This window comes from Oncorhynchus gorbuscha, linkage group LG07 (genome assembly GCF_021184085.1).
Source record: "Oncorhynchus gorbuscha isolate QuinsamMale2020 ecotype Even-year linkage group LG07, OgorEven_v1.0, whole genome shotgun sequence".
Lineage (NCBI taxonomy): Eukaryota > Metazoa > Chordata > Actinopteri > Salmoniformes > Salmonidae > Oncorhynchus > Oncorhynchus gorbuscha.
Window position 1 is genome coordinate 51,744,179 of NC_060179.1, and position 25,911 is coordinate 51,770,089.

The 25,911-nt window shown below is 43.7% G+C and overlaps 1 protein-coding gene and 1 long non-coding RNA gene across 2 annotated transcripts; one reads left to right on the top strand and one right to left on the bottom strand.

Annotated features, from left to right (window-relative positions):
* Window positions 1–2,046: 2,046 nt before the first annotated feature.
* On the top strand, window positions 2,047–6,727 carry LOC124039983. The gene is made up of 4 exons (XR_006839666.1): window positions 2,047–2,188; window positions 3,344–3,457; window positions 3,552–3,605; window positions 6,354–6,727. It is a non-coding gene; the product is annotated as an uncharacterized LOC124039983 (long non-coding RNA).
* Window positions 6,728–9,764: 3,037 nt separating this feature from the next.
* LOC124039009 lies at window positions 9,765–24,987 on the bottom strand. Its single transcript, XM_046354900.1, has 3 exons — window positions 24,848–24,987; window positions 24,698–24,750; window positions 9,765–15,079 (listed from the first exon to the last, which is right to left on the bottom strand). Exon 3 carries the CDS (start codon window positions 14,982–14,984, stop codon window positions 9,765–9,767), a length of 5,220 nt encoding a protein of 1,739 aa, XP_046210856.1. The 5' UTR covers window positions 14,985–15,079; window positions 24,698–24,750; window positions 24,848–24,987.
* Between the last annotated feature and the right edge of the window lie 924 nt (window positions 24,988–25,911).

Genomic DNA, 25,911 nt, shown 5'->3' on the forward strand with positions numbered 1-25,911 from the left:
TTTTGTATCACCTCATTTAACAAACCTACACCTGATTTTGCATTCTATAACTTCGCTGCTTCTTGCCCAGAGACGTTAACGTGCGCTAACCCCATTCTGAACAAATGTGCGCAACCGCGACATTTAAACAAGGCTGCAAAGAAAATTAATGTGACTGTAGCGACTGTTTTGACATCAAAATCGGGGGTGTGAACTAGGTTTCTATCCAAGCGTTGATTGACATGGTAATGGCTCTATAGTATTGAAAAGAACGGACCCCTCCGACGCTGTACGTTACATCGTGACGTGCCATGCCATAACGTACAGCAAGCATAAAGCAACTCATTCTGTCTTACAGGCTCTCTCCACCAGGTGGAGCACTTCTCTCACCATTTAAAAACAAGAAAGGGACAGGGACAGGGTAAGGGGAGATACCTCGTCATTTTTTGTATCATCACTGCAAGCTATCATGACTCTCAACAGCCGCTGTTTACTTCTGAAGATCACTTTAGCACCGCCCTAAAAATCTGATTAAAATTCGACACAAACCTTCAAATAGGTATGTAATGACACATTATATAAACTCTTTATAGTGTTTTATTTACATTTTAAAGGCGATAAGGTGATGAGTTGGACAGATCGAGTGAAAAAAGCCGTTTCCCCACACGACATCTCTCCTTCTCACTATCACTAGGTTTTGCTTCCCCACCCGCCATTTTTAAAAAGACCCGATGGAGGTTATTGCCTTCAAGAATCATGCAGAGATGGGCATCATGAAGGGTCTCATCATTGATTTTGTTGGAAACGGGAGAAATTGTGCTTTACAATGGTATTGATATTACAGTTGATCTGGAAGTATTACGTTTTTTGGGTGCTAAAATAAGGTCAATTGTACGGACCAGCACAATGTACAAAAAGTGAGTTATTTCACATTACCCTTTTTACACAGTCACAAATACAGTATGTCTATACTCAGGAAACACCTTCATAAACATATAAACACATTTATATGATAAGAGGGAGACTAATCAAAGGAAAGTTGCTCAACTTGACAAACAAGGGGAAAACTGTGACTAAGAGCAATGAGGAAAAGGGTCTGTAGCTTCTGTAACCTAATGGGCTTCTCTCGCCCCATTGAACCACGTTTGACCTCAAGACCCCTGTCCTGCACTTACTTTTAGGTCACAGAGAATGGAGTCACTAAGAACACAAAACACCATGCCGTGAAGGTATGTTTCCACTTTAGCAACGATTGTATTTTCTACTCACATATCTAATAGAACAACATCAGCACTCACATTAGTTTTACAATTATTTCCATGTGTTTTTGGTTGGCCTACAGAAGTGTTTAACATAGAGGGGACAGGGGAGGTCATTAACACATGGGTAGTGCTCTCAGATGTAGCCTCTAGCACCCTGCCCCAGTGCCCCTATTTTGGGGGGTTAGACCTTGCAGCCCTGTGGGAGACTCCTGACTGTTACAGGCCCACACCCTCACCTTGGACCTTGCCATAGGCAGGTCTGTAACTGTTGTACAATTTTCAATCTCATCTCTCCTACAAGCAGGCTATCCAAATGTGCTGAAATATGCTAATTTCCAATAATAAAGTGTTATGTTATTAACATGAATGATCATGAATTGACAGATCGGTTAATGAGGGAAATGTGCAATATTTTTACTAAGTTATTGCCCACTCCGTGACAAGGATCCCCTAATATGATTACGTCAGAGGCTCATGCAAAGTGAGCAACAAGCACCAATTTATGCTTTGGCCAATGGCGCCATCTACTGCATAGATGAGACTACTGGCAATTCAACCAAGAACCAATTCAATAAATCCGCATAGACATCATCTGCCCATGGACGGCCACGTGCGGGCCCAAGTGCGTAATAACAAGGCCCGTGACTGATAATAATTGCCTCCAAATGAGGGGATCATCATTTTGTAGCAGATGACTTTGAATTGATTAAATACACTGTAAGTGGAAGCCCCATTGATCAGTGAGATGATTTTAAGAATTTGTTTTCTTCATCACCCTTGATTGAAGACAATCCACGAATCATTTAAAATGCGTATACACAGATCATTGGATTTGGTGACACCTCCATTCGTTAGTACGTCATCCTGTGAGTCAATCAACAGACAATGCCCAAACGGAGAGTCCGGCGTAGGGACAAAGAAAACCTCCGTTTTCATTTGCGTCAAAGGTTTGTGTACTCTCGTTCATTTGAGGGCCAACTGGCCTCGATACAGATAACTGAAAACACACTACAGAAATCAGCGAGAACATACTGAGAAAAAAAGTTGTCTTCTAGTTCATGATGCGAGGACGTCATTTCGTCTTTTTGCTACTCGCAGCGTGAACAATCTAAACCATAGAATCTCTTAAAATGAAGGTATAATGTGAGAGATCAACAGGCCTAGTTATTTACTTATCACGTCCTGTCTTATCAAGTTTAGTTTTCAATTTCCATTCGATTTCATAACACTTTTATAATGTATCTTTTGTGAAAATGGAAAGCGGTTGGGTCAGACGAATAGGTCAAATTACCCTCTTATTTGGGCCAACATGCAATCTGTTGGTCAAATTATTAATTGTCTGTTTGAGGGGGTGCTACTTCAGTATTTAAATCCGTTATACATTCATTCATAGAACTCCAATCGTCCATCACACTCAGTACAGTGCCTACCAACAGCGGTGATAGCTTAATCACTGACCCATAACCATTCGGACTCAGTAGGCTATCGCTTGAATGATATTACAAGCATTATGCGTCTGTCTCGTCCTCATATTACAGCGTAGAACCGTGGCCATGTTTAACTATATCATTAGACGAAGAATCCAGCGAAACTGTTGGGAAAGACAACCGTTTGGATATAATAGTCGGCTAAGAAGATTGGACGAGTTGATAAATCCAGAGTTCTTCAATGCCTCATAAAAAGGCATCCCAGATCATGCTGGACTTGTTCAGCACAGAGGTGCGTTATCAACAAACGCATACTTACGCACGGCTGATGTTACTTTTGTGCCCAAGCATGTTTGAAAATAATGAAGAAAAAATACTTAAATTATCTTGAAGGGGAAAACTTGCAGACTTGTTAATTTAACACAATTCATTATTATTATTTTTATGCATGTTGGTGGAAGGTGTAATTTCTTAAATGTATTCTCATTTGGTAGAGATTAGAGAACGATCTATGTATAAATTCACTGGTTCAGGCAAAAAAAAACGACTTTTCCTTGGGAAGTCATAATGGACCCCATTTCTACAAGGTTAGTTGGAAATATAGACTTTTAACCGTGTTGAGAAAACTCGATATAATTAGTGTGCGGTTTAGCCTAATGCATGTTTTGCGCACAGGTAGACCTCTATGTGTTAGACAGCAGAGCGAAACCTTGGAGATGGAATCTAATCACGTCAAGACTGTTACCTGTATACACTTAGGGATGGAAAGTCTTCAACGTCACACAAACGGTAAGAATATCGCGTCACGTTTTATCTCAGCAAATCATATTTAAACACGACTTTTTCAATATTTTAATCGCATATTTTTTTTCCCCAATGACAGGTGTCCAAGTGGATTTGCAGGATTCGCAACAGCGAGGAGAATAATGGGATTCAGGTTGGTATTACACTGCCATCGGGTAAGTGGATTGAGTCAGTCCTGCCGTTTTCTGAGAGACAGAGAGAATCACCCGAGGAGAATGCCCACCTCCAGTAGTTATATTCTCAGGCGATGGAAGATGCTCAACCACAAATCGATCACTAAATCAAGGTAAACTAGCTGGTCAGAATTTCATTTTTTATATAAATTCAGACACAGAACAACTGTGGGGTACATAATATTTGACACCCTTGATAAAGATGAGCAACATAATACAAATACTGAGCTATATTGTATGCAATTATATTCTGATATACTAATACAATTCCTCAAAGAAAAAAGTGGTCAAAGTATTGACACCCCTGTTTTCAATACTCAATCACCCTCCTTTTGTTAGGATAACAACCCTGATCTTATTTCTAAAATGTGTTATGAGATTGGAGAACACATTGGGAGGGAAATTCCCCCATGCAGATCATTTCCAGATCCTTGATATCCTTAGTCTGCGGGTATGGACTGCCCTTTCTTTTATTCAAACCACCGGTTTCCAATGGGGTTCAAGTCCGGAGACTGAGATGGCCATTGCAACATGTTTATTTAGTGGTCAATTAACCGTTTATTTGTGTAATTTGATTAATAGTAAAACCAAATGCATGCTTTTCAACCGTTCGCTGCCTGCACCCGCACGCCTGACCAGCATCACCACCCTGGATGGTTCCGACCTTGAATATGTGGACATCTATAAGTACCTAGGTGTCTGGCAAGACTGTAAACTCTCCTTCCAGACTCATATCAAACATCTCCAATCGAAAATCAAATCAAGAGTCGGCTTTCTATTCCGCAACAAAGCCTCCTTCACTCACGCCGCCAAACTTACCCTAGTAAAACTGACTATCCTACCGATCCTCGACTTCGGCGATGTCATCTACAAAATTGCTTCCAACACTACTCAGCAAACTGGATGCAGTTTATCACAGTGCCATCCGTTTTGTCACTAAAGCACCTTATACCACCCACCACTGCGACTTGTATGCTCTAGTCGGCTGGCCCTCGCTACATATTCGTCGCCAGACCCACTGGCTCCAGGTCATCTACAAGTCCATGCTAGGTAAAGCTCCGCCTTATCTCAGTTCACTGGTCACGATGGCAACACCCATCCGTAGCACGCGCTCCAGCAGGTGTATCTCACTGATCATCCCTAAAGCCAACACCTCATTTGGCCGCCTTTCGTTCCAGTTCTCTGCTGCCTGTGACTGGAACGAATTGCAAAAATCGCTGAATTTGGAGACTTTTATCTCCCTCACCAACTTCAAACATCTGCTATCTGAGCAGCTAACCGATCGCTGCAGCTGTACATAGTCTATCGGTAAATATCCCACCCATTTTTACCTACCTCATCCCCATTCTGTTTTTATATATATTTACTTTTCTGCTCTTTTGCACACCAATATCTCTACCTGTACATGACCATCTGATCATTTATCACTCTAGTGTTAATCTGCAAAATTGTAATTATTCGCCTACCTCCTCATGCCTTTTGCACACAATGTATATAGACTCCCCTTTTTTTCTACTGTGTTATTGACTTGTTAATTGTTTAATTGTTTACTCCATGTGTAACTCTATGTTGTCTGTTCACACTGCTATGCTTTATCTTGGCCAGGTCGCAGTTACAAATGAGAACTTGTTCTCAACTAGCCTACCTGGTTAAATAAAGGTGAAATAAAAATAAAAATAATGCTTGGGGTTATTGTGTTGCTGGAAGATCCACTTGCGGCCAAGTGTCAGCCTCCTGGCAGAGGCAAGCAGGTTTTTGGCTAAAATGTCCTGGTACTTGGTGAAGAGTGGGTGGCAGGTAAACTAGTCATTAAAGTGTTGGGTGGCTAGTTTGAATACCCGAAGTGACAAGGTGAAAAATCTGTCGATGTGCCCTTGAGCAAGGCACTTAACCATAGTTTGCTCCAGGGTCACCATACTACTGTGGCTGACCTTGGAAAACAACACATTTCACTGCATCTATCTAGTGTATGTGACAATAGAGCTTTTTTTTTGTTGCTATGGAGTATTGAATACAGGAGTGTCAATCATTTTGACCACTATCTTTTTGCGATTTTTAAAATTATTTGTTAATGACTTAAATCTCTTTCTCTGAGCAATTGTTTTAGTATAAAATACTATTTCATGTGTTTTTTAGCATAAAATATAGCTCAGTATTTGTTTTATTTATTTCATTATGGACCCCACTATGTGCAAGGCCTACAGACCTTCAACCTCACATCAATAGATTTTTAAAAAAGAAGAAAGAAAAAAAGATTAATAGTCATCATCCCTCCTCGTCCTTGGACGAAGCCTGCTCGGTGTAGCTCATTTGCACTATAATGGAACGCCAAATGACCTCGTATTTTTCGACCACGACTTTTTGACCACGTTAACTTTTGTAGCTGTCTTTCATTTTGTTCATTACATGTTTTATAATCTGGTGTGCGGGATGATTACATTTAATAATGTGCCTATGACTATTTGCAGGTCTGAACGAAACAAACAGGGATAATTACATTTTGAAAATAAATGTTTCTCTGATTCTTTGCTATGATTTGGACTTAGTTCATCATAGAACGTTTAGCCCAGACATTTCTACCATATTGCTCGGCTGTCAATTATCAAATTATAATCTGAGAAATGTGGAGGTTTGCTGTTGTAACCGTCAAAGATGATTAAAATTCTGATATATTTATTTCTCATTTACATTTTTGTCGGACATTTCAGCCACGCCGCAACACCTGACAGTCCGAAGGTATCGCCTCAAGACAGCAGGAGCAGGCGGAAATGCGCAGCACCAAGCGGATCCCCCTCTTTGTGGACTTCGAGGTAATCGCCTGGGCTGGCTGGATCATTTCTCCACGGGGTGCTTACTACTGCAAGAGCTCCTGTCCGTTCCCACTCGGAAAGAGTTTCCGTGCCACGAATCACGCGACTGTGCAGTCTGTCATGCACGCTCTAAAGCTCTCCAATGAGGAGGAAAACGTGGTTCTGAAACAGTATGACGATATGGTTTCGTTTTGAACAGCTTTCAGAAATCTTGGTTGAATTGAAAATATTAACAGTATGTCCAGTGATTCATGTATAAATTGTTTTTGTAAGAAATCAAAGTTGGTTGTTGCAATTTAACATGTTTGTATTGATATTTGATAAGGCTTTGAGGCCGTACAATGGCAGTAGGCCTAATGGAAGTCCCCGTGTCACCGACCAAGGTGTTGAAATTAAGCGTCCGGTTGGTTTATAATTGTCCTGAAAGATAAAGCTTTTACAATTCGAGGTTATTGCTATATTACGAATGCTGGCCTTCTTTTCAAGCACATACATTATCAACATTTTGTGTCATGGTTGTCATAATGAGGGGGCGTCATTTGATCACCCTGTTGCAGAATAACTTCCTTTAAAATGTATAGATTTTAGAGATTGACAAAAAATGTCCATTATAATCCACATAATAATTCACATTTCCTGTTGCTGCAGGATTATTTTTTCCCGCTGTTGCAAACTGGCCCAAATTAAGATGCTTTCTTTTTTTGTACACCCTTGATTCAAATCACAACAACTTGATGAGTTAATCATTTGAATCAGCTGTGTGGTGCTAGCCAAAAACACAAATATAAAACAGGATTAAGAAACACTGTTATGGGATGGATATGTGACTATATGAAAGATCATATGAAAGACTGATGTCCTAGTAACTATATCGTGTAGGCCTACAAATGTGGTTTCATCTTGTTGTTTGTTTGCTACATCATACACTCGGTTTGCGATTTCAATCTTCAATGTAATGAACAATACACACTAGATGGCGCCAGAGGCCTGAGTTTCACATTTAAAAAGCCAATCTTGCATTCACAGTAAAAGATCTCTCACCATAAATTGAGATGAACCAAACCGAATGGAAAAGCATTACAATACGGTGTAATAAGTGCAGTGTAGGCCTGATCATCAAGTCTTGCTACCTATGAAAAGGTAAGCATCACTTTTTGAAATGTAAACTATATATATTTTTTCAACATCAAGATTATGAAATTACAACAAAGGATAATCCTAGTTCTTCGGAGGTTTTTCTTTATTGGAATGATTTACAAAAACAAAATGCAGCCCTGCTTTATCTAGTCATTAAATCCAAAATACTGCCAAACATATTTCCAAGTATTTCCAATCATTGCCACTTACAATAAATGTAAATACCATACATTTTATGATATAAGTATGAAACAGAATATGCGACTTTCAATATTCAGTTGAATGAAATATTTAAGCTTGTGCATGCAAAACACAGAGCATACTGTATATTAGAGTGAAAATAACGAAATTGATATTGGTAATGACTACTGAAACGTACATCAAAACATAATGTGTCCTTTTGGTTTAAATAAAAATCTGTCAAAATTGTGTTATTTGTGAGGGCAAACAGCTTTTTGGGGAAAAAAAGTCTCAAAAAGCAAAACTTGACATCAATAAAACAATTACAACAATTCATGAAAAGAGGTGAAACACCACTTCAATTATATTCATAGAAATCCTCTCAAGATTTACAACCAAACATCCTGTCTACGTGTGAAAATACTTATGTACATAGAACTTCCATGTTTTTTTCTTCTTTTCTTTTTTCTTTATGCTGTCATTTTCCATCAAAAAACATTTATGAATAATATCTTAAATCATACATAAATCCCTGTGGTCAGACACTCCCAAATGCCATTTATATATGAACTACAGTAGCTCGTATTAACCACAAATGCAAATTAACACTCCACTTCAACACTGTTAAACTTTTCTCGCGAAGTTGATAAAAGCCCTATCAGTTCATACAGTCATAAAGGTCCTCAGTGCCTAAGAACTCCCCTAGCATGTGGTCTTGTGAGCCATACACTGGCTCTAGGTAGGGATGGCCTTCGCCGTTGTGTTTATACCGCTGCCTTTCCCACATCCGTTCAAAGTCTTCCTGGTCCAGCTGTGAGGCGTGGACAGTGGACTTCTGTGATGGGATGGATGAGACAGGCACTGGGACAAAGGAACCTTGGTAGAGCACCATTGGTGCGTTCATCACCTCCATTGTGGGGCCTTCTGGAGGTTGAATAGGTAGCTGCACGTAATTCCCAGTTTCTGGATCAAAGAAGGTCTTCGTCTTGACCTGGACGGGCATGTCGACTACGAAGTACTGCCCAGAGTCTGGGTCCTGCAATAACTTCCGTTGGGTCATTGGGAAGGAGGCATAACGGTGCTCGATGCTGGATTGACGGGAGAACTGGCCGGTGTAACTTGACTGGCGGGATAGATTAGGGTGAGGTGATGTCAAGTCTATAATGTCACTGGCATAGGAATCAACACTGTGGTTTCTGTGTTCTAGTTTCTCTCTGTTGGATCTCTCGCGGGCTCGGCCCCTCTGAGACAGCTCATCCCTAATGGACTTCTCAATGCGCTGACTCCTCGGCTCCGGTCTTTCCCTAGGAGATGTCTCACTGCTACGAATTCTCTCTTCTGCTTTATTCCCAATGTGTCTGTCCATGCTCTGAGATCTAAGGCGCTGTTGTCTCCCAGTCATGGATCTCTCACCGTTTGGACTTTTTTGCTCACTGACAGCTCTGTCACTGCTAGGGAATCTCTGTTCTGGCTTGTCGCGGCTGTGTTTCTCACTCCTATGGCACTCTGATTGTTTGTCACGGTTACGGCTTTGACGCTCGGATCCTCCATGTCTCTGATTGTCACTGCTGCATTCTTGACGCTTCGATTCCCCATGCCTGTGTTCCTCACTACCACGACTGCTGGGCTCTGTTCTTTCTTGCCTGGACTTCTCACTGCTATGGCTCTGATGTTCGGGTACATCATCGTGGTGCTTCTCACTGTTACGGGCCTGGCTCTCTGATTCACTGTGCCTGTGCTTTTCACGACTACGGCCGCGATGCTCTGATTCACCACGTCTCTGCTTCTCACTGCTACGGCTGCTGTGTTCTGTCCTCCCCTGATGTTGCTTCCCTCTAGTACGATGTTTCTCACTACTATCACTACTACTACTTTTCTGCTCCGATGATTTATCCTTCTTGTTTTTGTCACTTCTTCTACTACAGCTCTTAGTACTGCTCTTTTGCGGTTGACTTTCCTTCTCTTCCTTTTGGATCCTCCTGGTGGTCAGCTTCATGGCTTTGAAGAGGGCCTTCTCGGACTTGGGAGGCACCACGGGGGTCTGCCGGGGCCTTGGGTGTCGTTGGCAAGGCAGACAGAACCAGACCTCTCGCTGGACACCTTGTAAACGTCTGGGGTGTCATCAGCTGTATCCACTGTGCTTGTCCTTTCTTCTGATGATGTGCTTAGCCTTGAATGTTTGTTATATTCCTGTGTGACTGTGAGGAAAGACCCGTATTGTTGGCCTCTTTGGCTGTTTTCAGGGGTCAGTTTTGAGGGAGACAGTGGGGTGAGTGGTGAGTGGTGAGATGCAGTCTCTCTTGGTTTAAGGTGTTTGTCTGTTGTGATGGTAGCAGCATGGAGTTCAGGGATTTCAAGATGGTCTTCCTCGCCCCTCTCAGAGCCACTTAAGCTTTCCCTGGGTGACCACGGCGCACGTTGGCCTTTCCGATTGTGCTCGGGGGTTAGTTTTGAGGGAGACAGCAGTGAGTGTGAAGAGTGGGGAGATGCCGTCTCTTTGGGTTTGAAGTGTTTGCCTGGTGTGGTGACGGCATTATCTGGTGACTGCATTTCAATGGAGGTTTTTGGTTGATCAAGATGCTCTTCCTCGCTTTTCTCAGAGCCACTCAAGCTCTCCCTGGGTGACCAGGGTGCACGCTGCGACGGGTCATGGTTTGTCTTGTCCAGAACCGGTTTCACTGTCTTGGTTACAGGCGAGACATGATCATTTAATATGTTGTCTTTCACTTTGAATAGAGCCGGTTTCCCCAGAACGGGCGAAGAGACGTTGGACTGAGATGTTGGCGTTTGATTGTTTGTGTCGTCCATCGGGCTCTGGAACCATCCTCTTTTGTCCATCTCTCTGGCTCTCGGCCCATTTTCCTCCTTCAGGGATGTTTCTCTGTCTCGCCTGGGACGGACTACTGGCTTGTCTTCAAAGACCTCATTTTCATGATCACTTACAGAGTAATACTCCACTACTTCATCAACATGTGCAATATCTTCACAAACCCTAACTGATTTGTCAGATTCTTCATTTGCTTGAATCTTTTTCATGCTATCTTTTTTCATAATTGATTCATCCTCGGTACTGGTGTTTACTTGGTTTGAAGGTTTTGAATGATCCTTGTCTGGTTTTAAAGGGGCCTTCCTTCTCACACACAGTTGTTCCCGTTGTTCAATATTGTGTTGTATTTCCTCTGCTTTGAGTTTCTTCCGAGGAAGTGTGTTAGTTTGCCTTTCATTTAATAGAGCCTTCATTTCTTTTTCCTTCTCCTCACTGGGGGAAAAACAGGTATTTGCCTCATGTGGATACTTTGAGTACTCTCCTGGCAGACCAACGTGGTGTTTATTTTGTACAAAACGCTTCTCTTGCTCAGCTGTCTTCTCCATTTCAAGTGCATCTGTTTGTTGATCAGCTTGTATCTTTGCATCGAGGGCCTCCTTACTTGAGACCTTGCCCCTTGCGTGTGTGTTCTCTTTTCGTAGAATGTTATCATTTTTACTATCCCTAATTGAAAAGTCCTTGTTCTTTGTGCCCTCCTCAATTATGTCCATTACATTTGCACATTCTTTCTCCTTCTCTGAGCTGTCCTCTTTTTTAATGCTCCCTTTCTTGCTCCTCGGTGGTACCTTTGGTTTGATAACTGGTGCGTCCGTTTGACTCTCCTCTGTGACGACCTCAGCGTTTCTAGAGGTGTCGTCTCTTGTTTCAACTGATAGCTGTTTAGCTACGGTTCTATCACTCTCCTCTGCTGGGTATTTGCTAATATTGTGTTTTTGTTTGCCACTGACATTATTGATTGTGTTTCCTTGCACTTGCTCCTCCCTGATATATCCTGTTGCCAGTTCATTTTGTTCAGTGTAGATTGTGGCACCGAATCTGTGATTTTCGCCAAGTTTTGTCTCGGTCTGGGAAAGAATTCCTTGTATCTGATGATGATCCTTCAGATCCCCTAGCCTCCCTCTGACCTCGTTCTGTTTCCCATCTGTTGCTTTCCTGATATAATCCTGTCTAGCTGGTCTACTCTTTTGGACTCTAACATTATAACTATCATCCGGGTTCTCATCAGGGACTCTATTGTTTTCACATTCTTTATGACTAAATACTTGATTTTTACGTTTCTCTGCTCTATCCGATATGATTTCCTCGAGTGCCATTTTAGCCTTGTCATAATTGTCATTGATCAAAGATTTGTTTACAACCACGTTGTTGTCTATCTTTGAGAATACATCACGCCTCGCTTGCTCCTTCTCTCTATTCGCAAATGGCTCTTTTTTAGCGAACGTGTTTCCTCGCATAGAAAGAATACCCCTTTTAATGTTCCTAAGCTCCCTTGAAATTAAATCGTTTTTCGCTTTTGCCTCCCCATCTATCATTGGCTTGGGCTTCAAATTCTCACCGTCCTTGCTATGGCGTCCACCCAATCTGGCCTTCTCCAGCTCTTTAAGTGCATGTAAGTCGCTTATTATATTTTCACTATCTTTCATTTCTTTGTGAACTGAACTCTCTGTATCCTGTACTTCCTTATCCATGTCTTTCTTGTTATTCACCTCCATTTTAGGTTCTAAATCTTCCCCCTCCTGCTCTTCCTCGCCATTCTCCATCAGTGCATATCTTTGGCTTTTAATATAGTTGTTCTGTCTCGCTGAAAATGTATGCTTAAACCTGCCTTGCTCTTTAACAGGCTCCTTCGCTTTTTCTACCACCATACGTTCTTTCTCTTTTTCTGAACTTTCTATTAATCCGTTGGCGAGGATGTTTTCCATTGGACAAATGTCACCTGTTGCCTGTGGCTCTATCTGTCTGTAGCTTGGCCTTGGCACTGAAAATGAATAAAACAAATGTCTATCCTCTACTACAATTCCCTTTTCATCTTTCACTTGAGGGTCCTCTGTTTTGACAATGTTGGTCTTATTGGTTAACGCTTCAACAGCTTCTGCTCTATTGGGAGAGAATAGTTTGTTTCGGGTGGTAAATATTGCTTCCATACCGGCTCTCATAACCTCTTCAACACTGTCTTTGACATTTAACTCTACCATGTCCTTTGTTGACCTGTTGGTGTTGTACGCTCTATTTGAGGGCAGCATTTCATTTTGAGCTGTTATCAATGTGTCCCTAGTTGCTGTGATGGCTTCTCTTGTACTTGCAGTCTGTTCATCATTATGTTTTTCCTTGAATTCCACTGTGTCTTTTGTTGGCTGTTTCGCATTGTCTGTTCTGTTGGGGGATAACCCTTTGTTTTGTGCTGTAGGTAATGCTTCCCTATTCGTTCTTGTATGTACAGGCTGGTCACCGACACCTTTCTCCTTTAGCGCCGGCATCTCTTTCACTGGCTTTTCTGATATATTCAGAGAAATCCTATCCTTTTGTGGAGTAGGATGGTCTTTTGTGTTGTCCGACATATTCGGAGAAAGCCCTTTGTTTTTTTGTGTGGTAATGGACAAAGTATCCTTATTCATTGACGGTGAGAAGTGTTTCATCTCTGGCTCTACAGGACTATTGTACAAGTTCAGAGTTGGGTACATTTGTTTCTTAGTCCGAGGGCTCTTGTTCACCTTTGGGTGTGAAAAGGGAGACCCGGGGCTCCTGCTAGCCGCAGCCTCTCTTTTGGTTTGCAATAAGTTGGATATCAAGTAATCGTCTGATATATCAGAATCTAGATATTTCCTAAGACCAGCATTGCTAGATTCAGAAACATCAGGGCTACAGATAGGCAGTCCATCTAATAGAATGGCAGGTGTACTGAAGCCAGAGGCTAGAATGGCAGGTGTACTGAAGCCAGAGGCTAGAATGGCAGGTGTACTGAAGCCAGAAGCTGTAACGTCAGAAGGAGCTTGTGCATATTTGAGTAGTCTCTGTTCCAGCATCTTTGGAGACAGAGTACGCTGATCCGCCTGTTCGGTTTTGAACTTTGGCGGGCTGTACCTGCTCTTGACCCTCTTCCTGTTATCCTTGAGGTTGAACAACAAACTGGACGCGATGGATTTGTAGCTCTCTCGTTTGATGACCTCTGGGGTCGACCTTGATTTGACTGGCGACACATGCTCTAAGTCTAGGCGGGTAAGATCAAGGAGAGAGGGAGAGAGCACCGCTGACATGATCTCTGAGGTGTCTGTGGCCTGTCTGGATGGTATTATGGGTGTCATCAGCTGAGAAATGCTGAATGGAGTAGAGGTCAAAGAGCACGGCTCTTCCACTTCTTTCACCTTTATCGACTTTACTTTCTTTTTATAAGGTATGTTACTCTCCTCCACCAGTTTGGGGGTTTCAGTGGGAGTGCAAAGTAGTCCTGGTTGGTTGACAGGCACAGCACTCTTGACTCTCACTCTGTTTCTTCTCCAGGGGGTGCTGGTTTCACCCTGGGAAGAGGTGTCTGATGCACACCTCTTCTCAGGGGCAGAGGGTTTTGGTAGAACCTTGGGTGGAGGACGAGGAGGAGGGGGGGGTTCAACTGGTTTCTGGAACTGCTGCTCCATCTCCTCTGCACGCAAAGTCTCTATTCTATGTGCCTCAGTCAGCTCTTTGTATAAAGGGGAGTCATACCACTTAGGGAGGTTGTCCACCACATGGGGAATGGAGGTGATGTCTTCCTGGCCGAACGGAGAGTGGTTAAAATCCCTCCACGATTGGAATGGGCTGAACTCGCTGTGGAGGAAACAGTTTTTGATGTGCAGTTTCCGCAGCTTGAAGTTGGTTATGCAGTTTTTTGTCTTAGAGAACTTTGCATCCTTGCCTGATTTCTTGGCTATGAGGTTGTTATAATCTGAGGAGAATTCCGATAGTTCCCTTTCGATGCTGAGGAGGGCTGACTTATCCCAAGAGTCTCCGTTAGTGTCCTTAAAATCCCAGTTTTTAATCAGCATGCCCTCACATTTCTCCTCTGTAGCACTGAATGCTTTGAGGAGAGTCAAACTGGACATGCTCTTCTGCTGCTTCCAGGGTTGAGTGCCAATGGTACCATTGATTTGGTGCTTTTTACCAGTGTCTTTAGTCCTTTTCAGGGGCTCCTCCACTAGGGGCTTGTGACAGCTGAAAGGGTATCCGTATGAGAACTCATCGTTGTAGGCGGCCTCGTCTCCGATGCACAGGCTCCGGAAGGCGCGGTCGGTGAGCGTGCTGACCTCTCGGTCCGTCTCGTCCATGAAGATCTCAGTGAAGCCATTGGGGAAGCGGTGGTGGAGCATGGTGCTCCGGTGGCTCACGTATTGACGCTTCTCCACGCAGGTCATGGTGAAGGCTGATGGTTGACACCAATCACACCTCTGCAGTAGGTTGTAGATGGCGGCGTCTATATGGTCCCCAGTTTGGTCAGCTCGCCATCTGCCTGGGAAAGAGATACAGTGTCACAATCAAAGAGGAAACCCTGGACCTTCATAACGTCATTGCTTTACGCAGATTGTATAGAGAAGAGTTTACATTTCATCAGCCTAATCATTTGAATAGATTACCAGCTTGACATTGTGGTATTTATTTTATGCTATTCCTCCTAACGGTATATAAAAAAAGACTGTGTCCATTTTGATAGCACTTTAAATGGTTTGGCATACCACATATTTCGCTCTGACCTTTGTGTATATGACATGTGTGAACTCAACTATCTGGTAGCTATGTACACCCCAAACACACACCATACCGCAGGCTATTTTAAGGAAAGGAATATGTTTTTAGGCCCTTTACTAAACATCAGGCATGACAATGGCTATGAACAGCATGAGAATAAATACTGGGATTTTGTAGGAGCTAATGCCCATTCTGCCCTGTATCTGACTACCTTCGCCTCTCCCGAGTCCGTGCGGGAGTTGCAGCGATGGGTCAAGACTGTAACTACCAATTGGATACCACAAAATTGGGGAGAAAAGGAATCAAAAAAGATATAATATCATTCAAAAACTAAAATACCCCAAAAAACTGGGACACTCTTAAAACTAGCTACAGCTGATTGAGATAAATATACACACAAACAGAGTGAGGGTACTGAATGTATAGAATAAGCCTTAGAGTTGTATACAATAAAACACCCTGAGTAAAACTTGATTCAAAAGCACAGAAGAGACATGATTCAGATTCATGTCCAAGTTCAAAGATCATGCCAAGATCAATAACAGTTATCCAGCCATTTATAGGCCTCTCTCTGCAGTCGGTAATTACATCTACATGCTAGTCTTTATATATATATATATATATATATATATATATATATATATATATATATATATATATTATATATATATATATATATATATATATATATATATATATGTATGTATGTATGTATATATATATACGTGTTATTATCGGAGAAGGCCATCAATTTGTAGTCACTTGTTGTTTGCACCATTCCAATAAAACAGCATTGTTTTGTATACAACCATGTGGGTAGCATGTTGCTTTCGCATTAGTACGTTACATGTGGTGACCTTTACAATGGACATACAGTACTTTACTTATTATATATTTTCATATTGTGATTGATGGTCAAGCATATATAAGGAAATCACACACCACAATGGTCTTTAAACATTTTAAATGGAGACTAAGTCTACATCAGGCACCGACAATGCCCTGAAATCAAGACATCATTCACAGTACACTTTGCAGCAGCTGCTTAGCTTAGTTTAGCTATCTGGGTGAGTGCCTAGAATAGCTCATTAACTCATTTCGATATTCTGACCTGGGAGCTTAACAATTGGTATATTGGTCAACTTCACTGTTAATACAAAACTGGGGGGGCCTCCTGAGTGGCGCACTGATCTAAAGAGAACCTGGTGCCACTAGAGGTCCTGGTTCGACTCCAGGCTCTGTCGAAGTCGGCCGCGACCGGGAGACCCATGGGGTGGCGCACAATTGGCCCAGTGTCATCCGGGTTAGGGGATGGTTTGGCCGGCCGGGATGTCTTTGTCCCATAGCGCTACAAAGACTTTGATGGCGGGCCGGGCGCATGCACGCTGACACGGTCGCCAGGTGTACGGTGTTTCCTCCGACACATTGGTGCGGCTGGCTTCCAGGTTAAGCAGGAATCAAGAATTAGTGTGGCTTGGCTGGGTCGTGTTTCGGAGGACTCGCGACTCTTCACCTTTGCCTCTCCCGAGTCCATACGGGAGTTGCAGTGATGGGAAAAGACTAACTACCAATTGGATGCCACGAAATTGGGGAGAAAAGGGAGAAAAAATATATAATATAATTAAAAAACTAAAATACCCCAAAAAACTGGGACACTTCTTAAAACTAGCGACAGCTGATTGAGATAAATATACACACAAACAGAGTGAGGGTACTGAATGTATAGAATAAGCCTTAGAGTTGTAATTCAATAAAACACCCTGAGTAAAACTTGATTCAAAAGCACAGAAGAGACATGATTCAGATTCATGTCCAAGTTCAAAGATCATGCTGTCAGGATTTGGCCAGGGTTGTTCCGGTTTTTGGTCACTAGATGCCCCCATTGTGCCTTTTGACCTTTTGTTTTCCCTTGATCCCCATTATTATTTGCACCTGTGCCTCGTTTCCCCTGATTGTATTTAAACCCTTTGTTTTACTCAGTTCTTGGCTCTGTGTTTGTATGTTAGCACCCAGCCCTAGTACTCTGTGGACTCTCTTGTGGAGTTCTGTTTTTTGTTCTTGTTTGTTTATTTTTGAGTATCTTTTGAGGCTTTTTGTGCTGTGCCTTCCACCTTGTGGATTTGCCTTTTTATCTTGGAGGATTGCCTTTGTTCTTGTGGAATTCCTTTTGAGGTTGTGGAGTTACATGTTTTCCTGAAGAACTTAACTTTTTACCTCATTAAATACACCGTCTCAAGTACTGCTGTGTCTGCCTCATCTTCTGGGTTCTGCTGACTATTCGTGGCTCAGTTGGTTTAGTGACTGTTTCTCACTCCGGAGACCCGGGTTCGTAACCGGGTCCTGACAGAAACACAGAGCCAAAAATGAACCCAGAGGCAGCCAGTTCCCAGGACCTTGTTGCCATGCTGTCCCACCACCAGGAGACTGTCCAACGCCATGAAGCCGCCCTGGTTCAGCAAGAGGCCTTAATGGCTAGACATTCTCATCTTCTGTCGGAGATGCTGACTTCCATAAAGCAGATATCTGATCGACTTACCCCGGCAACAGTTCCCATCCCAGTACCTCAGATTCACGTACCCATGGCAGTTAACCCTCTGGCTGAACCTCGTCTTCCACCTCCCCAACGGTTCCCAGGTGATCCAAGTGCTTGTAAAGGGTTTCTCACCCAATGTTCTCTCTCCTTCGAGCTGCAACCATCGTCGTTCCCCACCGACCGGTCTAAGATCGCATATATCATCACCCTGCTGTCGGAAAAAGCCCTGGCCTGGGCTACTGCTGTGTGGGATGCCCATAGTTCCTGCTGTGCCAGCTACTCTGCCTTTGCTGAGGAATTCAAACGAGTGTTTCAAGGCCCAAGCAGTGGTCCTGACTCTCCACCAAGGTCGGCGCAGCGTGACGGACTATGCCATCCAGTTCCGCACGGTGGCAGCAGCGAGTGGCTGGAACAACGAGGCGCTCACGGTGTGCTTTCTGAAAGACCTTTCCGACACTATCCAAGATGAACTGGCCACTCGGGAACCACCGGACAATCTCGAGTCCCTGATCAAGTTGGCCTCACGCATTGACCAGCGTCTGAGAGAGAGAGAACTCAACCGTAGACCTCTAGCCCCTATCAGTCCCAGCTCCGAGTCCCCACCTTTATCCTCGCTGGCTCCACCGGAACCCATGCAGATTGGGCGCATCTCCCAGGCTGAGAGAGACCGCCGGATGAGGGAGCGACGCTGTCTATATTGCGGCAAACCGGGCCATTTCCGTTCCACGTGTCCCGGGCTCCAGGGAAACGCTCTGTCCCGTACAGACCGGGGGGAACTGTAACGGGAAACATAACCTCCTCCCATCCGTCCAACTCCCGTCTGCTCATTCCAGTCATCCTTTCCTGGGACAACCACAAGCTTCACCTTCAAGCCTTGGTAGACTCTGGAGCCGCAGGTAACTTCATGGATGGTGTCTGGGCGAAGGAGAATGGCGTTCCCTCTGAACCTCTAAGTGACCCCATGAGGGTTACTACATTGGATGGAAGCCCTTTGGGATCTGGACTTGTCACTCATGTCACTACCTCCTTGCGACTTTCAGTTTCACAACACCAGGAATTGATGAACTTTCATTTGATCTCCTGTTCCGAGTTCCCTCTCGTCCTTGGATACCCCTGGCTTCACAGCCTTAACCCTCACATCGACTGGTCTGTGGGCACTATCAAGCAGTGGGGTCCTACGTGCCAAGCTACTTGTATTTTCCCGAATTCCCCGAGTTCTACTCCCGAATCTTTAGAATCCATCGACCTGACCCGAGTTCCCAAGTGTTACCATGACCTCAAACTGGTATTTAGCAAACAGAGGGCCACCATGCTACCACCCCATAGACCTTATGATTGCCCCACCGAACTGTTTCCGGGCACTTGCCCCCCCAGGGGTCGGATCTTTTCCCTATCTCCATCCGAACGAGCTGCTATGGATACCTACATCAAGGACGCTCTGGAAGCAGGCCTCATGCGTCCATCCACCTCCCCGGCGGGAGCAGGGTTTTTCTTTGTGGCCAAGAAAGATGGTGGATTACGTCCTTGCATCGACTACCGGGGACTCAATGCCATAACCGTCCGTAACCGTTACCCGCTACCCCTTATGGGCACAGCCTTCGAGCTGCTCCAGGAAGCAGTTGTTTTCACTAAGCTTGACCTGCGGAACGCATACCATCTTGTGCGGATCAGACCTGGTGACGAGTGGAAGACCGCTTTCAACACGCCTACTGGTCACTATGAATACTTGGTGATGCCCTTCGGCCTGACCAACGCCCCAGCGGTGTTCCAAGCACTCATAAACGATGTTCTTAGGGATATGCTTAACATATTTGTGTTCGTTTACTTGGATGACATCCTCATCTTTTCGAGCTCTCTTCAAGAACACACAAAGCATGTCAGACAAGTACTCAAACGCCTCCTAGACAGCCATCTGTACGTTAAGCCGGAAAAATGTGAATTCCATTCATCCCGAGTACAATTCCTGGGATTTGTAGTGGAACCCGGTCGAGTCCAAATGGACCCCAGGAAGGTAGGGGCGGTAGCGGATTGGCCCACCCCCAAATCCGTTAAGGAAGTTCAGCATTTCCTGGGCTTCACTAACTTTTACCGCAAGTTCATCAAGAACTTCAGCTTGATGGCAGCCCCTCTCTCAGCTTTAACCAAGGGTGGCAATGCAAGGTTTTTGTGGGGAAGAGAAGCTGAGACGGCCTTCCAAGGACTCAAGCAGCGCGTCCTCTCTGCTCCCATCCTGATACTACTGACTATGGATGAACCGTTTGTGGTGGAGGTAGACGCCTCAGAGGGGTGAAGACAAGAAGCTTCATCCGTGCGCTTTCTTCTCACACCGGCTTACCCCGGCTGAGAGGAACTACGATGTGGGGGATCGTGAACTCCTAGCGGTTAAGGGGCTTGCTGGCTCGAGGGGGCTTCTCACCCGTTTCAAGTGCTTACGGACCACAAAAATCTGGAGTATATCCAGCAGGCGAAGCGGTTGAAATCTAGACAAGCTAGATGGTCTCTTTTCTTCAATCGATTCCAGTTTATCCTCACCTATCGGCCCGGGTCGAAGAATCTCAAACCGGATGCCCTGTCCCGAGTCTACGCTCCTGCCATTCGAGATGACACGGGCATGCCTGTCCTTCCTGCTGCTAAGATCGTGGCTCCGATCTCGTTGCAAGTTGAGGATACCGTGAGACGAGCTCAAGCTATTGAACCGGACCAGAAAGGAGGTCCTGCCAATCGGTTGTTTGTCCCCAAGGCAGTGAGGACTCAGGTCCTTCCGTGGGGGCACTCCTCTCGCCTCACCTGTCACCCGGGCGTAGATCGCACCTTGGAGTTCATCCAGCGTAAGTTCTGGGGGCCTACCATAAGAGAAGACGTTGCCACTTTCGTCAATGCTTGCCCCGTGTGCTGCCAGGGCAAATCTTCTCACCTCCGCCCGCAAGGACTCCTTCACCCTTTACCTGTTCCCCACAGACCCTGGTCCCATATCTCGTTGGACTTTATTACTGGCCTTCCTCCATCCCATGGCAATACTACTATCCTAGTCATAATCGACAGGTTTTCAAAGGCGGCCAGGTTCGTCCCTCTGACTAAGTTACCTTCTGCCAAGGAAACGGCTGAGTTGGTAATTAATCATGTGTTCCGAGTCTTCGGCATTCCTCAAGATATGGTTTCTGACAGAGGTCCCCAGTTCGCCTCAAGGTTTTGGAAGGCCTTCTGCCAACTCATGGGGGCTTCTGCCAGTCTATCTTCAGGGTACTATCCGGAGTCCAATGGCCAAACAGAGAGGATGAATCAAGAGCTGGAAACCACCCTCCGATGTATGACTCGTAACAACCCGTCCACATGGTCGTCCTTCATTGTTTGGGCCGAATACGCGCACAACACCTTGCGCTCCTCCTCCACTGGTATGTCCCCGCACGAGTGTCAGTTTGGCTATGCCTCTCCATTGTTCCCGGACCAGGAGACAGAAGTCAGAGTGCCTTCAGCCATGAAGTTCGTCAGACGTTGTCGGCTTATGTGGAGGAAGACCGGTCTTAATCTTATGCGTTCCTCACAGAGGTACCAACAACAAGCCAACAGACGTCGCCGTCCCGGGCCTACCCTGCGCCCCAGCCAGAGAGTCTGGCTCTCCACAAGAGACTTACCACTACGGGTGGTGTCTCGCAAGCTGTCCCAAAAATACATCGGTCCCTTTAAGGTTGCCAGGAGAGTTAACCCTGTTTCTTATCGCCTACACATACCCAGATCCCTTAAGATTAATCCCACGTTTCACATTTCCTTATTAAAACCTGTTGTTTTTTCTCCCCTTGTCCCGGCAGACAGACCTCCCCCTCGTGTCATTGGAGGCCAGCCGGCTTATACCGTCCATCGGATACTGGATTCCCGCCGGGTGCAGCGGTCCTGGCAGTATCTGGTGGACTGGGAAGGCTACGGTCCCGAGGAGCGCTCCTGGGTTCCTGCCAAAGACATACTGGACCCTGACCTCATTCATCAGTTCAGGGCCCTCCACCCTGAGAGAGCTGGTAGGAACGTCAGGAGCCGTTCCTAGGGGGGGATTCTGTCAGGATTTGGCCAGGGTTGTTCCGGTTTTTGGTCACTAGATGCCCCCATTGTGCCTTTTGACCTTTTGTTTTCCCTTGATCCCCATTATTATTTGCACCTGTGCCTCGTTTCCCCTGATTGTATTTAAACCCTTTGTTTTACTCAGTTCTTGGCTCTGTGTTTGTATGTTAGCACCCAGCCCTAGTACTCTGTGAGCTCTTGTTGATCCCGGTGGACTCTCTTGTGGAGTTCTGTTTTTTGTTCTTGTTTGTTTATTTTTGAGTATCTTTTGAGGCTTTTTGTGCTGTGCTGTGCCTTCCACCTTGTGGATTTGCCTTTTTGTCTTGGAGGATTGCCTTTGTTCTTGTGGAATTCCTTTTGCGGTTGTGGAGTTACATGTTTTCCTGAAGAACTTCACTTTTTACCTCATTAAATACACCGTCTCAAGTACTGCTGTGTCTGCCTCATCTTCTGGGTTCTGCTGACTATTCATGGCTCAGTTGGTTTAGTGACTGTTTCTCACTCCGGAGACCCGGGTTCGTAACCGGGTCCTGACACATGCCAAGATCAATAACGGTTATCCAGCCATTTATAGGCCTCTCGCTGCGGACGGTAATTACAACTTAATGAAGGTCACACACATGCATTTTCAGTCCTTTGCCCTCAATATAAAACAATATACTCTAAGTCATTGTGACCATTATTCATGAGAAGGTGAAAGAATGCATCCATTTTTCAGAAGAATTTGGCTGGCAGGAAGCTATTTTACAGTACTTATAATTTGAAACCAGTTAGAGAGACGGTGATTTCCCAGCATCTGGTTGGTTTATTAATAGCAGAGAAGGAACTACAGCACAGAGACTATCTATCACACCCCAAGGTAAATATTTAGTAATATACAGTCAATGTACAGGAATATGCATTGTGTGTACAGTAATAAGCAGTAAATGTAACATTAATGCCAGCAACATAACAAACATTGTCTTAAAAGTTCCGCCTCATAGCTCATAAAATGTCTGGACTTTCATTAAAAAAAACTTTAGTTGGTTTATTCAATTGATATATCTATTTGGATCACTGACTATGTGATCCAAATGTAAAAATATATACACACACTGTTTTTTTGTCTATTAAACATTGATCAGAAATACAGTGTAGACATTGTTAATGTTGCAAATGACTATTGTTGCTGGAAACAGCAGATTTTTTATGCAATATCTACATAGGTGTACAGAGGCCCATTATCAGCAACCATCACTCCTGTGTTCCAATGGCACGTTGTGTTAGCTAATCCAAGTTTATCATTTTAAAAGGCTATTTGGTCATTAGAAAACCCTTTTGCAATTATGTTAGCACAGCTGAAAACTGTCGTGCTGATTAAAGATGTAATAAAACTGGCCTTCTTTAGACTTGTTGAGTATCTGGAGCGTTAGCATTTGTGGGTTCAATTACAGGCTCAAAATGCCCAGAAACAAAGACCTTTCTTCTGAAACTCATCAGTTTATTCTTGTTCTGAAAAATTAAGGATATTCCATGCGTGAAATTGCCAAGAAACTGAATATCTCGTACAACGCTGTGTACTACTCCCTTCACAGAACAGCGCAAACTGTCTCTAACCAGAATAGAAAAAGGAGTGGGAGGCCCCGGTGCACAACTGAGCAAGAGGAAAAGTACATTAGACTGTCTAGTTTGAGAAACCGACATCTCACAAGTCCATAAGTCCAAGTCCATTCCATAAAGAAATCTGCCGTTTCCAGCTACAATAGTCATTTACAACATTAACAATGTCTACACTGTATTTCTGATCAATTTTATGTGATTTTATTGGACAACATTTTTTGATTTTCATTCATTAAGGACATTTCTAAGTGACCCCAAACATTTGAAAGGTAGTGTATTTACTATATATATATATATATATATATATATATATATATACAATACCAGTTGAAAGTTTGGACACACCTACTCATTACAGGGTTTTTCTTTATTTTTTACTATTTTATACATTGTAGAATAATAGTGAAGACATCACAACTATGAAATAACACATAAGGACTTATGGACACTTAACCAGCATGGCTACCACAGCATTCTGCAGCGAAATGGCATCCCATTTGATTTGGGCTTAGTGGGACTATGATTTGCTTTTCAACAGGACAATGACTCAACACACCTCCAGGCTGTGAAAGGGCTATTTGACCAAGAAGGAGAGTGATTGAGTGCTGCATCAGATGACCTAGCCTCCACAATCACCCAACCTCAACCCAATTGAGATGGTTTGGGATGGGTTGGACCGCAGAGTGAAGGGAAATCAGCCAACGTGCTCAGCATATTTGGGAACTCCTTCAAGACTGCTGGAAATGCATTCCAGGTGAAGCTGGTTGAGAGAATGCCAAGGCAAACAGTGCCTTCTTTTGAAGAATCTAAAATCTAAAGTATATTTAGATTTGTTTAACATTTTTTGGTTACTACATGATTCCATATGTGTTATTTCATAGTTGTGACATCTTCCCTATTATTCTACAATAAAGAAAAACCCTTGAATTAGTAGGTGTGTCCAAACTTTTTACTGGTAAGAAATATGCATATGATATCATAAAAATAAAAAGTATTGAATATTGACAGCAAAGGATGACATTATGTTTGTCATGTACCTGTGACATATGTAATGTTTAGCTATTACTATAGAAGGTCCACATTGTGAGCTCTTCACCCCAAACATGAAAAAAGGATCCTGACGGTGTGATCCAAATATCCCCTCACATGTCCATGCATTGGACAGTTATTACCACATATGAAGATAAAATGCTGGTTTACCTTTTGATTGTGTATTCCATGTTTGGGGTAGAGAGAAGAATCCACGGCCCGTGCTAAAAAAAACATAGGCATGAGTAACAACAACTTTACAAGCAGGAAAAAAGTTTTTTTGTAATAAAGAAATAGCCAAAGAGAAGTCCTTGAACTTACTCAAGCCCTGAGATCCATGTGGTAAATGCAGTGGGGCAAAGGACACTCAAATTTGAGCACAGAAATGTGTCTGTACCGAAATAGATGCAGAAACCGGTGTGGCCAAACTGACCAGTAACACAGGAAGCAGCTAGCTACCCCACATATTGGAGTAACCATGTTGGTGTCGAGTGGCAGCAGGCCCATGAAATGGAAACGCTCATTGGCTAATTTTAGTATCTAGGAGCATGGGCCCATAGCAGCCTGCTAGCTTTGCCTTTAAACATCTTCAAATACTAACAGTGGCTATTCATGTGAGGGGTTGAGTGGTGGAGACAGTCTATAGCTCCTGGTGAACTCATGGGGTTGTGGCTTACTGCCTGGCTAGCTTTTGGCCTGTGACTCACTTGTCTCTCCCATGGTCTCTCCATGCAAACAAGGTATCAAAAATAGCTAATTGCATCACCAACACAAGTGTCACACTCATTAAAGCGTAGAATGAGAGGCAAATGGCATCTGATTACAATGATGGGTTAGTACTGGTTTTCCAACACACACTGTTCATGATTTGTTTACTGTCTGGGATCAGCTGTGTGGTCTGCCATTGTCACTGAAGCTGCTGTATATGCTGAAATCCTGTAGACAGATTTAGATTATAATACTCCAATGAAGATTATTGTGTTTTATTTCTGTCATTGAGACATTTTTCAAGGTACTATTTACTATATTCACTTTCGTTGAATTGGCTCCTTACTGTACCGATGTGCTCTATTTAAGCAGGTCTATTTTTGTCACATTGTATTTCATACAGTAATGGCCTGTCTCTCGTTATGTCACACCTTCCATATCTCAACTAATCAGTCAAATGTCAGGCCAACACCTGTTACTGGCAGCAAGCAAGGTCCAGTGTGATTATAGGGTCTGGAAAAAGAGGCTTCAATGCCTTTGCTGACTTGACAGATGCAGAGTAAAGGGTTGTTGCAGAAGTATCGAGACAGGGAAGTATTGTATCTTTGAAAAAGCAGTATGTAAAGGAAAATTGGAGACATGTTTGACTTTGACATTTCTGTTTGCAAGCTAGTGAC

Bases quoted from the DNA above. Each gene is read 5' to 3' on its own strand.
- LOC124039009 (XM_046354900.1), bottom strand. From the start codon at position 14,984: ATGACCTGCGTGGAGAAGCGTCAATACGTGAGCCACCGGAGCACCATG.